A 12,500-nucleotide genomic window follows, 5' to 3' on the forward strand; every position below is an offset into this window, starting at 1 on the left:
AGGTTTTTACAGGTGCTTGCAAGTGGTATCCCAAGGAGAGTATGTATACAGCAGTGGCTACGTATTCATCAAATGTATAAGCAAAGCCTGGATGCGCAAGGACACTGTTTTGACAAAAGCCACTTTCGGTTTCTGTTGACCGGTTAGTGCCAGCCACGAAAGTGAAATTCCCCTACTGATCAAATTCGTGACTCCGCGTTGATGAGCCGCAGTGGAGCGCTAGTCACGTACTGCCGAAGGGGAGTGTCACGCTGGAATGTCATTCGTACCGAACGTGACGAGCGGCCCTCTGGAGGGCGCCGCTCCTCCGCCAGGGCCTCTGCTCGTGCCTGCTGGTCTCAGGAGGAGTGTGAGTGACTACATTCTGCCTTCGTACGGCCCCAGGAGTCGCGTGTCTTACCCATGGTCGCTGGAGACGCCTATGCTCGGCTACACGGCCCCGAGGCTGCCGGTGTACGCCTCCATCGTGAACCTGGGGAAGGAGAAGAACCGCTGCGCAAGCTACTATGCGTCGAACATGGGCGTCCCGAGCCTCGAGGGCTCATCGGCCTCCCTTCGGACGCTCCCTGGCGGCGTGTCCGGGCAACGGCTCCCCGGCGAGCTGGGCCAAGGGCACGACGCAGCGATCCAGGAGAGCCAGAGCCACCTGTCGCGGCCGAGAAGTCGCCGGACGGTGTGCGTCGGGCAGGGGTTCTCGCTGCCGCCCTTGCTGGAGGAGGACGCTAGCTACGGCCGCTGCCGGAGCGCGTCCGTCGTCATGGGGACGCAGGCGATGACGATCAGCTCGCTGAAGGTGAACAACATCGAGAAGGCGGAGCGGATGAAGGCCCACGAGAGGAGGAAGGACTTGGTTCACAAAGAAGACGTTGAGGTCAGGAACAACATTGAAAATACCCAGAAGATAAAAGCGTTGGAGATTTCGCGAGATCCGCTGAAGAGCGAATCCGACGAGAGTGACGGCAAGGAGGTCGCCACGAAGGCGCGCGAGGCCGAGCCGTCCGCCGCGCGCGCCAGGAAAGTCTCCTTCTCCGACGGCGGCGCCGCCGTGTCCCCCGAGCTAACGAGGCCTCGCGTTCGCCTCTCCTACGTCGAGCCCTGCGAGGAAAAGGCCGACGCGAAGGCGCAGCAAAGCAAGAGGAAGCGGCTGTCGTGGGCGCCCGGCGACAAAGGGCACAAGCCGGCGAGCAGGGAATCGCGGCCGGACGCCCCTCTCAACAACAAGCGGGACGCCGAAGGGCGCCGCTCGCGCTTGTCCGCGGCGGAGGCGAGTACCCTGTACCCGCGCAGCGAGCCCTCGGGCGATGCGCCTAAGTGCAAGAAGCGGCTCTCGTGGGCCACCTCCGAGAGGAAGCGCTTCAGCTGGTCGCCCAGGAGTTCGTCGATGGACCGCGGCCTCGACCGGCGCAGGTTCTCGATCGCGGGGGACGAGAGCCGCCGCCAGAACATCCGCATGGGCACCCGCAGTCTGCTGTCCATCTCGTCGCCCGTCGCCGGCACGCTCGTCCACCTGGCGGGCGAGGGCGTCCACCAGAGCTCGCTGCTCGCTGCCATCCTTGACCCAGACAGGTGACCCTTGCGAAGCTTGGCAATAACAATGCAGCTTGGGTTAAAAGTGGGATGAGCAATGATGGGAACATCCCCTCTTCGGGTTTCATATATTGTTGCTATATTTTATGTGCGATGTACATCCTTGGGCTTTAGGTTAATAGCGGTGCAATCATAGCAATTCAGTAGTTGGGGGCGCCATGCCCTGCCTTCACCTCGCCTTCGCTCAGCCTCCGGGCGGCGTTCCGGCAACGGCGTGACAGTCGGGACGTCGCCTCGGGCTGAACGACCTCGAGTATTCCTGCATGCAAATCATCCCGCCTCTTCTCACAGCTTGTGATTCGCATCAGCCTCGCAATATCCGCAGATGTTTCCCAGCATATTAACTCATACAAAACAAAACCACGCTTTGCCATTGCTCAGCGCTATCAATATTTCCATTCGTCCGAATGCTACCGCGTTTCCAAAAGGCGTGACAGACAGACAGACGGAAGACGAAGACGCAAACGTTCGGTTCGGGACACGGGGGCGGCACCTCTTCGTCACGTCAGGTGAACCAATCAGGCGGAGAGAACCAGGCGCGCCGAACCACTGGTTGCTCTCTCTTGTTCTCGCTTGCTCCCTCTTCCTCCCTCATGCTCTCATTTTCTCTATCATGCCACGGACGGCGAGGGCGACGGAGACGATTGCAGAACCACGTTTCTTAGAAGAGGTTTTCAAGGAGCGCGTAGACTGTGATGATATAGGCGGAGGTGAGAGAAAGACAGACAGACAGGCAGACACAGACAGACAGACAGAGAAATGACATTACGTAACAAAAGGCGGACGTTGGGTTGCCTCAGCGGTGTCGTAACTGGGACCTCTGGCGTCTCGGGTGCATAGAATGAGGAGGAGGAGGTGGGAGTGGGGGAGGAAGAGCAGGAGGGGGAAGGGATGGGGGAGGAAGAGCGGGAGGGGGAAGGGGTGGGAGAGGAAGAGCGGGAGGGGAGGCGGTGGGAGAGGAAGAGCGGGAGGGAGGTGGGGAGAGAGAGAGAGAGAGAGGGGGGGGGGATAGAGGGAGAAAAAACAAAAGAAAAAATGAAAAGGAGAAGGAGAATTGGCAGAAGCATACAAAAAGGAGGAGGTGAGAAGGTGAGGAGGCCATGGCGCCGAGGTGACTGAATTTCGTCCCTGTTGCAGGCTGGCGGGGATTTCGCCTCTGGTGGCCATTTCGCACACTTTTGGTTGTTATTTTTGGGGGGTTTGGTTGTATTTTCGGTGTAGGTTGTTTTTACCTGGGCTTTCGCTTTTGGTGGTCGTTTCGCGCGCTTTTGGTTATTTTTGGGTGGCTTTCGTTATATTATCAGGTGTTTTGGGTTATTAATTTTGGGGTGTTCTTCCATTTTGGGTTGTTATTTGTGGGTGTTGTTGTAAGTGGTTGTGTGGTTGCGCTAGGCCAGTGTTATGCGTTATTGTACGAATCGGAAAGAGAAAAGGGAAAGGAAGAAAAAATGAGAGAAAAAGAAATTTCTTTTTTCTTTATATTTACCAAAGTCTTGTTTTAAGGGGGAAGGGGCTAGGGTGAAAGGGGGACCTCAAATTTCAATTACAGGAGTTAAGGAGAGGATTCAGCAACTTACAGGGGTCGGGGCTTGGGGGAGGAGGGGGTGGGGTCTTCCTACTCCTACCGCTCCTTAGGGAAATTTCAGATCCACCTACACCCCCCCCCCCAGACATCCCTTTTAGAACCGCCATTTTTTTCTCTCTTTTTTTTTTACATCATTATTCCGGTTACTGCCTTGGGAATCTGGATTTGATAAGAGGAAGTATCTCTAGGATAATTAAGTTATTAAGCCAAGCAGCAGATTAGTGATGACTGTATTAGTGTTCCGGTTACGAGAGAGAGAGAGAGAGAGAGAGAGAGAGAGAGAGAGAGAGAGAGAGAGAGAGAGAGAGAGAGAGAGAGAGAGAGAGAGAGAGAAGAAAATGAAAGGGGTTTGGGGGAGAAACAAGCGTGGGAAGGTAAAGATTATTATGTAGATGATTCTAAAAAAAGAAGAAAAAATGTTGCTCCATGTTGCACGGCGCAATCCACGACCTTTGTCTGTTTGGCGTTTCCTGAAAGGTGAGATTGGAACGTAATGATGATAATGATGGAAGGAAAGAGGACGGAGAGAAAGCGAGGGAGGAGGGAGGAAGGGAAGGGAAGGAGGGAGAGGGAGGAGGGGAAGGGAAAGAGAGGGAGGAAGAAAGAGAGAGAGAGAGAGAGAGGAGGGGGAGAGAAGGAAAGAATAAAGGAGAGAAGGGAATGGAAGGAGGAAGGAAGGGGGTAGGAAGTGAGGGAGGAGGAGAGATAATGGATGAGGAAGAATAGAGAGGAAGAGATAAGGAGAATAATGTAAGCAGTAGAGGGAAAGAAATAGGAACAGAATGAGTGTTAAAGTGAGCTGAGGGTAGTATGCAAAAAAGTTTGTCATTATCGTTTCCCTTTTTTCGCTATGAAAGGAGCAACATACTATGTAACTCATCGTAGTGTAACACCTTTGAATACACTGTTACATACATGGTCGAGGGAAACATTGTGTATCCTCTGCCAAGTACGAGGACATTCACGGACGGCCTGTCTCTGTGTGGGAGGTGCTGGGGAAATGGAGGCGTCGTTTGCTCCTTGTGACAATGCGATGTATACGCTCCCTCCCTCTCTACTGCTGCTGTATGTCTCTGTTTGCCTGTCTGTGTCTTTGATTCTCTCTCTCTCTCCCTCCCTCCCTCCCTCCCCCCCCCCCTCTCTCTCTCTCTCTCTCTCTCTCTCTCTCTCTCTCTCTCTCTCTCTCTCTCTCTCTCGTCCCGTTCCCGCCGCTGCCCCTGTGGAACGTAAACTATAGGATACACCAGGATGTTTTTGCATCGTCGCCGTGACGAAGGGCCTCGCAAATCTGTAAAATCATGTAGTCAGATATCATGACCCGAACCCAGAGTCCCCCCCCCCCCCCCGCCCAAGAGCACACATACCCTCCCCCTAAGAGTCCTCCCCGCGTCCTCCGGCTGAGCTTCCGTTGTCGTTACATTGTTTAGAAACCGTATCTCCCGGAGTGCCGTGTCTTGTCCATCGTTTTGTTTATTAAAAGCAAGGTACAGGGGGGGGGGACTGGTGTTGGGGGGAGGGGGTCTAAAAGCAGGGTAGGGGGAGGGAGAGTCCATTTTTTTATCATCCAGTGTTTGTAATTATTAAAATGAGGAGGAAGAGAAGGACCATTAATGGCAGGGTGAAAGATAAATAAATGTTTGTTATCGAAGGCAAACGGAAGGAAAAGCCTAACATTTCGATTAGCGATTGCAAAGTCCGGAAGAGGAGGCGCAGTAGCAGGGAGTCCAGGGATGTGGTTATGAAAAAGGGAGGGAGTTAGCCGTTCCTTGCGCCTTACCCGTGACCCTGAGAGGTCTAGAGGCCACTTGGCGAAAGAAATAAAAAGCTGCGAATATCTCGAGACTGACCTTCCCGCTGTGAGAATCTCAGCGATGCACAAGTGAAAGTAATATCTGGTCGGTTTTCTAAAATAAGGCAAAAACCCTTTCGCGTTTCTCTTTTTTTTCCCCTAAATGGGAAAAATCCTTTTTTGTATACTATTTCCCTCTCGAGTGTGGATAGGGGACACCGCCCTCGCCAATCCCATTAGAGCGACATAAACTTCGCGCCAGAAGCCTGTCCTCGCAACCCAGAGAGCGGTGTTAAGGGCGCCGCGTCGAAGGCTCTTTGCTGAAGGACCCAGGGCGAAGCAGAGGGTTATTTAAATCGCGTTTGATCTACGCAATCATTAAGCTGTCTGATAGTATGCAAATGAAACTGGCAAACACGTAAACGGACGTGTGTTTGGAGGCGAGTGAGCGCATATAGGTCCTGCGCGCAAGCGTGTCCAACGTGAATCATTCTTGAAGAGCAAATTTCTTACTTCTTCATCTCCTCAAAATTAAGTTTTTGCACTACTATTTCTCATTGCTATCTCTTTTTCTTCACGTCTTTTAAAATAAACACTATATCATTTCATATTCCCTCTTAGTTATCATATCATTATATAATTACATATTCCGTCTTTCATATCTTATTTTCATTTATTTCAAGTTACTGTAAGGCATCTTTTCTTCTGTAAGACTAATGTTCGTGTTTTTTTCTCTCCGCAGCCACAACCGGCAGGAAACCACCCTAGTCCACCCAGTCACCCAGAAGTCGGCCGTTCACGCTGAGGCCATCCACTCCCCCCCGGCCTCCACCCTCAGGTAAGGACAGCGAAATTCGATCTCCAGCGAGAGCGAATTGCCGTCTGTAACGAGGGGAAAGCGCGGTTTGTAGTGAGGGAGGGAATACATTCTTGTAAGGGGGGGGGTTGGTGAGGGAGGGGATATATTTCTGTAAAGAGTGGAAAATGTTCATTCCATAACGAGTATGCAGTTTGTTACGATTAGTGGTCTGTAATGAGTGTAGGGAAAGGGCTTCAAGTGTCTCAGCTTTCTCCCATTTCTATGTGGGGTCGCCGTACTAGATAAGCCGCCTCCACTGATTTTCCTATCACCTTGATATTCTACTCTTTTAGAGAGAGAGAGAGAGAGAGAGAGAGAGAGAGAGAGAGAGAGAGAGAGAGAGAGAGAGAGAGAGAGAGAGAGAGAGAGAGAGAGAGAGAGAGTGTGTGTGTGTGTGTGTGTGTGTGTGTGTGTGTGTGTGTGTGTGTGTGTGTGTGTGTGTGTGTGTGTGTGCGCGTGTGTGTGCCAGACTAGAATTTGGTCTGCGTGAGGAACGCGTTCCTAGCGCAAAATTATTTGGTCATATTCTGTCCGCTCAGATGTAGTTCTCGGGTAACTTTCCGCGCACACTTAGGTCTTTTTTAAATACATATATATATTACACACACACACACACACACACACACACACACACACACACACACACACACACACACACACACACACACACACACACACACACACACACACACACACACACACACACACACACACACACACACACACACACACACACACACATATATATTCTCGTATTGGTTTAGCGATGTGTGCGAAGGGAAAATCTTTCCATTTTCTATGTTGCGGTTCCTAAGAGAGAACTTTTGCACTGTAACCGATCTTGTTAACATGTCGTGAAGGGCAACGAGTGAGTTCACGCATTTTCTTTTTCCTTCTTATCATTTTTTCTCTCGGTTCCACGAATGAGTGAATTGATTTGGCAAACTGTTGAGGTGTTTCGGTTCGTGCTGACGGCGGTGGCTCGGGTACCAGACAGGGCAAATACAAGGTTTTAAGACTCCTTTTACTGCAGTGTTGATGCTAGTTATTACACCATTTCATTGAATAAGAAAAGAACAGACTTTGCTTTCGTTTTTACTTTTGGATTTGATTTGTAAATTTTAGGATGTTTTTTTCTACTTATGAGTTTTTTTTTTTTTTTTTTTTTGTTTACTTAGAGATTCTAGCCTTTCGATTCTCTTCTTGCTTATGAATCTTATAATCGTCGTATTTTTATAATTTATTTATATTTCTAATAGTATACATTTTTTTTCTATTCTGTAGCTTCCCTTTCCCTCCATATTCCTTCTTTCATATAATTACTTTTTCATTTTGTTTTTCTTCTCTGCACTTTGTTTATTTCTCTAACGCAACTCGGTGATATTGACTCAGCGACACAGAGGAGAACAGTGCAAGCGCAAATATTTGTTTGCAAATGTTTAACCACATTTTATTGTTATCCGTGTTAGCAGTCAACACGGGCGGGAATGGAGCACTCGGGAGGCGCGGGGTTGAGACGCTGGGGCGTTCTCTCTCGGTGGTTTTGTCTTATCCTCTTTATCCAGGGTGGTTTTGTAGTCGGGGTTTTGTTCCGTGGTGGTATAGGTTCGGTGTTTTCGTATTTGTTTTATGCACGGTTTTTTATGTTGGTGTTTTAACCTGGTGTTTCTTTGGAGGTGGGGGAGGGTAAGCATGGTGTGTCGCATACGGTATTTTGTCTGTGGTGTCATATCCATGATGTTTTGTTCGTGCTGTTTTATCCTAATGGATTTATGTTTTACCCATCGTGTTTTTTTAACACCTTAACGAAAGATGAAATTTAAATTTTACTTTTCATCGGGGTATTTTATCCTCGATGGCCTCTCAGAGGTGTTTTATCCCCGGTACTTCATCCTAAGTGTTTTCCCACGATCTTTTAACTCGGATGTTTATGTCTGGGGCTACACCATCGTGTTTTATGCGTAGTTTTACTCTTTTAACCGTATTCGTGTTCTGCCATAACAGTCGCGCGATAAAAGAACTGCCGTGGGCGTGTGATGCTGCTGTGGCGTCCGGGCGGGATGGGCGGGATTGGGCGCGATGGGCGGAGCATGTCCAACCGTCTTACACAAAGTTGAGGAGTAAGCAGTAAGTTCTTCGACCCACATGTTCTCGTTATGACTGTTCTTCCGTCGGGGCGGGCTGTTCGTCCGTCCAGTCGCGTGTCTGACGGGCGCCTGCCGTGTGCCTGGGAGTGAATGGTGCTTGCGTTTGGCGTTCTTGTGCCTGGGCGAGGGCGGGGGAGGGCCAGGTGGCTCGTGGTCTTTCCGCTCGAGTTTTCGTTCGGGGGAAATGGGACTTTGGAATGATGGACTGTTTTGTGTGTTCTTTTTCTATTTGTTGATGAGGTGCTCGTGCTATTTCCTCTACTTCCTCCCCCCCCCCCTCTCTCTCTTTCATTTCTTCTCTCATTCTTCCTTTTACTCTGTCTTTATCCCTCTCTCTCTCTCACTCCTCCTTCTCTTCTTCCTATCCCTTTCCTTTTCTTTCTCTTCCTTCCACTTCCTCCCCCACCTTTCCCTCCACCACTCCACCTCTCCCCTCTCTTCCTCCCTCCATCTCTCCCCTCCCTTCTTCCCTCCATCTCTCCCTTTCCTTCTTCCCTTCCTTCCTTCCATCTTCCTTCCACCTCTCCTCTCCCTCCTTCCCTCCACCTCTCCCCTTCCTTCTTCCCTTCCTCCCTCCACCTCTCCTCTCCCTCCTTCCCTCCACCTCTCCCCTTCCTTCTTCCCTTCCTCCCTCCACCTCTCCTCTCCCTCCTTCCCTCCACCTCTCCCCTTCCTTCTCCCCTTCCTCCCTCCACCTCTCCTCTCCCTTCTATCATCCACGCCTCCCTCCTCCCTCCCTCATAAGGGCAAAAACAAGCACTTATTTTCTTTCACACGTTCCTGGGTGTGCGCTTCGCCACCGCCATTAAGGGATCGAGCGCCGGGATAGGCAAGGGCTTGGATCCCGCTTGCGAGGAGGGAAAGGGGGATGGAGATGGCCTTCTGGAAATGTGCGTGTGTGTTTTGGGTGAGTGAGCGTGTGGGTGAGTGAATGTGCGTGTGTGCTGTGGGTGAGTGAGTGTGTGGGTGAGTGAACGTGTGTGTGTGTGTGTGTGTTTGCGTACGTGTGTGTTTGCATGCATGTGCATGTATGTATGTATCTATTAAAGCACACACGCAAACCTACATATGCACACCATACCACGCCCCGAATCCTCCTTCCACACGTGTACATATGTGAGTGCGAAGACGAGATACACAAGGTTTATTTTTAGGTCTGACGCTGCTCTTAATAACACCATTGCGAGAACAAGAACAAACACAGACAAACAGACACAAGAGATCCTCATTAACAAACCAACGGTAAATATATTAGCATGTTTTGGGTTCATCTGTTTTCGCATAAGGAGGCACAAACACTGAGGAAAATACAATATGTATTTTTTCTGGAAGCTCGTAAGGAATATGGGAATAACTTTGTTTAGTTTGGAGGTTATGATTCATAATTTATTTCGAGCTTCATATCGGAAAGGAGAAAAGAATGACTCATTTCTCGAAGCCATGAGTAAAAAGGTGGATTTATGAGGGAAGTAAATTTGAGCACCGAATGAGTAATGCAAATTACTCTTACAAGACAAGGTTAAAATGCATGCTAATGTATTCACTTTGTGTGGGATCAAGGTAGTCTACCAGTATGTTTTTCGTTCTTTTTTTAGCGAAGTCTTTTGGAGTTTTCGTGATTTAACGGAGTATTTGCGTGGACAAAATGGGAATCATTGTATGCACTTTTAGTTAGGATGTTCGCGGAATGGGGCGCACACAGGAGTGAGGAGTCCTATGGGAGTCCTATGGGGCGTGAGACGGTAAGGAGATATCTGACGCCTTGTTCCCTTCCCCTGCCTTCTCTCCCCCACCCTCCTCACCTTCTCTCTCCTTCCCTACCGCCCCCTCCGCCCTTCGATGCCTTCTCTCTCCCTCCCTTCTTACCACATCTCTCTCCCTACCTCACCCTCCCTCCTTACCATATCTCTCTTTCCCTACCTTTCCCTCCCTCCCTCCATGCCTTCTCTCTGCCTTCCTCCCCCCACCCCCTGCATTCTCACTCCTTCCCTATCTCCCTACCTTCTCTTTCCCTCCCTCCCCCTGCCTTCTCAGTCCTTCCTTACCTCCCCCTTACCTCCCTGTCTTCTCTCTCTTTCCCTGGTTCCCTTCCTTCATATTCTTTTCCTCTCCTTACACCAGTTTTTCCTCCTTAAATATTCCGCTCTCCCCCTGTTCCGTTTTCCTCCCTTTTCTCCCTACCCTCATCCTTCGCATTTTGTCCTCTCTTACCATCTCGTACCCTTCCTTATCTTCCTCTCCCTCCCCCTGTTTCTCCCCAGCCTCCCTTCCCCATTAGTCTTCTTCTTCCAGCTGCCCTCTCCCTTGGCCTACTCCCCCTTTCCTTTTCCTTCCTTCCTTCTTCTTCGTCTTCTTTTTCTTTTTCTTCTTCTTCTTCTTCTTCTTCTTCTTCTTCTTCTTCTTCTTCTTCTTCTTCTTCTTCTTCTTCTTCTTCTTCTTCTCTCTCTCTCTCTCTCTCTCTCTCTCTCTCTCTCTCTCTCTCTCTCTCTCTCTCTCTCTCTCTCTCTCTCTCTCTCTCTCTCTCTCTCTCTCTCTCTCTCTCTATATATATATATATATATATATATATATATATATATATATATATATATATATATATATATATATATATTCACCATCTCTCTCTCTCTCTCTCTCTCTCTCTCTCTCTCTCTCTCTCTCTCTCTCTCTCTCTCTCTCTCTCTCTCTCTCTCTCTCTCTCTCTCTCTCTCTCTCTCTCTCTCTCTCTCTCTCTCTCTCTCTCTCTCTCTCTCTCTCTCTCTCTCTCTCTCTCTCTCTCTCTCTCTCTCTCTCTCTCTCTCTCTCTCTCTCTCTCTCTCTCTCTCTCTCTCTCTCTCTCTCTCTCTCTCTCTCTCTCTCTCTCTCTCTCTCTCTCTCTCTCTCTCTCTCTCTCTCTCTCTCTCTCTCTCTCTCTCTCTCTCTCTCTCTCTCTCTCTCTCTCTCTCTCTCTCTCTCTCTCTCTCTCTCTCTCTCTCTCTCTCTCTCTCTCTCTCTCTCTCTCTCTCTCTCTCTCTCTCTCTCTCTCTCTCTCTCTCTCTCTCTCTGTTCACAATCTCTCTCTCTCTCTCTCTCTGTTCACAATCTCTCTCTCTCTCTCTCTCTCTGTTCACAATCTCTCTCTCTCTCTCTCTCTCTCTCTCTCTCTCTCTCTCTCTCTCTCTCTCTCTCCCTTAATCTCTCCCTCCCTCTACCCCTCCTCCCCTCTCTCTCCCTCTCTCTATTCACCATCTAGGATTAGGAAGGGGAAGAAAAGGCGTGAGAGAGAGGAGTCAAAAAGCGAAAGAAAGAGATGGAGAAGAGAAAGGAAAGACGAGACCATTAAGCGGGCGTTGCTGTTTTATTCTGCCTTTCTTTCTTTCCTTCTGTGAGAGCAACAAATTCTCCATTTTTGGGCGAATATTATCCGTCTTAAGAACGCGTCTTCCATCAAGGGGATGATATGACGCTAGGTTTTCACTTCCCACTTTAAGAGAGTGTTATTTTTGACTTGTTATGGGATATTTGAGTGCATCATCAAACGTACTCATCGACATGTTTGCCTCCATTTTACTCGATACAGAGAGTCAGTCTGTATGTGTGTTTTTGAACGTTTGTGTGTGTGCTTTTGATATTATAACTTGTATATTCTAACGTAAATATCCACACATTATGCACAAAATTCTTAAACGCGATAGAAGTCTATTTTGCTTAAATGATTACCATTCATAATTAGAAGAATCCTACAGAGGCTTCGCTACAGGACACAGCTGGGTGTGTGTAGTGGCCTTGGGGTTGATGGATGACAGAATACAGAAGGTGGGCAGATTTTGTCTTCCTGTTCTTAAAAGTCTTGGGCAAGAGTCTGCGAGAGATGAAATGGTGATTAAAGTGATGAGTGATGGTGATGGTTGTATGATGAAGATGGGGATGGTGATTGATGGGGATGAGGAGGAGGAGGGGAAGGATGGTGGAGATGATAATAATGATGATATGAGGGTGATGATGATGATGATGATGATGGGGAGTATGGTAGTTGTTTTGATGATGGCGATGATGATGATCATGATGGTGACGATAGTAGGATCGTGATTATGATAACTTTGAGGTTAAATTGATAACGATAAAAATGAGGATGGACTTGGATGACTGGCGATGGAGGAAGAGGGGACGGGAGAAAAAAAAGAAAATTAAAAACGAAGGCGTTGGGAAAGATAAGACGAAAAAAATATATATACAGTAACTAGAAGCACACAGAGAGCATAAACCTCCGCCAGCGCAATAAATAAATTCATAATTTTAGAATTACATTAAAATCAAATCTTTCTCATGCACACTGGTGACGTCCGTAAACAAACATCCTTGGTGGAGGTAATAAAGGTAATGATAATAATGATAGTTACCCATGCTGCCAAGGTAATAGGGGTAACTGAAGCAATAACTTAAAAAATCCTAGATACGAATCATGATTCGGCATCGGAGTTGGGCTGACACGCCTCAGGTAGAAATTTCATAAACATGGTCATAACTATTTGAGTTATGCTGCTAACCAACCAG

General features: G+C 48.7%; 1 protein-coding gene across 11 annotated transcripts in view; it reads left to right on the top strand.

Moving 5' to 3' along the window:
* The window catches only part of LOC113815219 (uncharacterized), a 359,930-nt gene that overhangs the window by 126,930 nt on the left and 220,500 nt on the right, over positions 1-12,500 (top strand). For all 11 annotated transcript variants that reach the window (XM_070122026.1, XM_070122023.1, XM_070122034.1 and 8 more), the window contains one exon: positions 5,704-5,799. In XM_070122026.1, the coding sequence (XP_069978127.1) occupies positions 5,704-5,799 (96 nt within the window). The remainder of the gene's footprint in view (positions 1-5,703; positions 5,800-12,500) is intronic.

This window comes from Penaeus vannamei, chromosome 5 (genome assembly GCF_042767895.1).
Source record: "Penaeus vannamei isolate JL-2024 chromosome 5, ASM4276789v1, whole genome shotgun sequence".
NCBI lineage: Eukaryota > Metazoa > Arthropoda > Malacostraca > Decapoda > Penaeidae > Penaeus > Penaeus vannamei.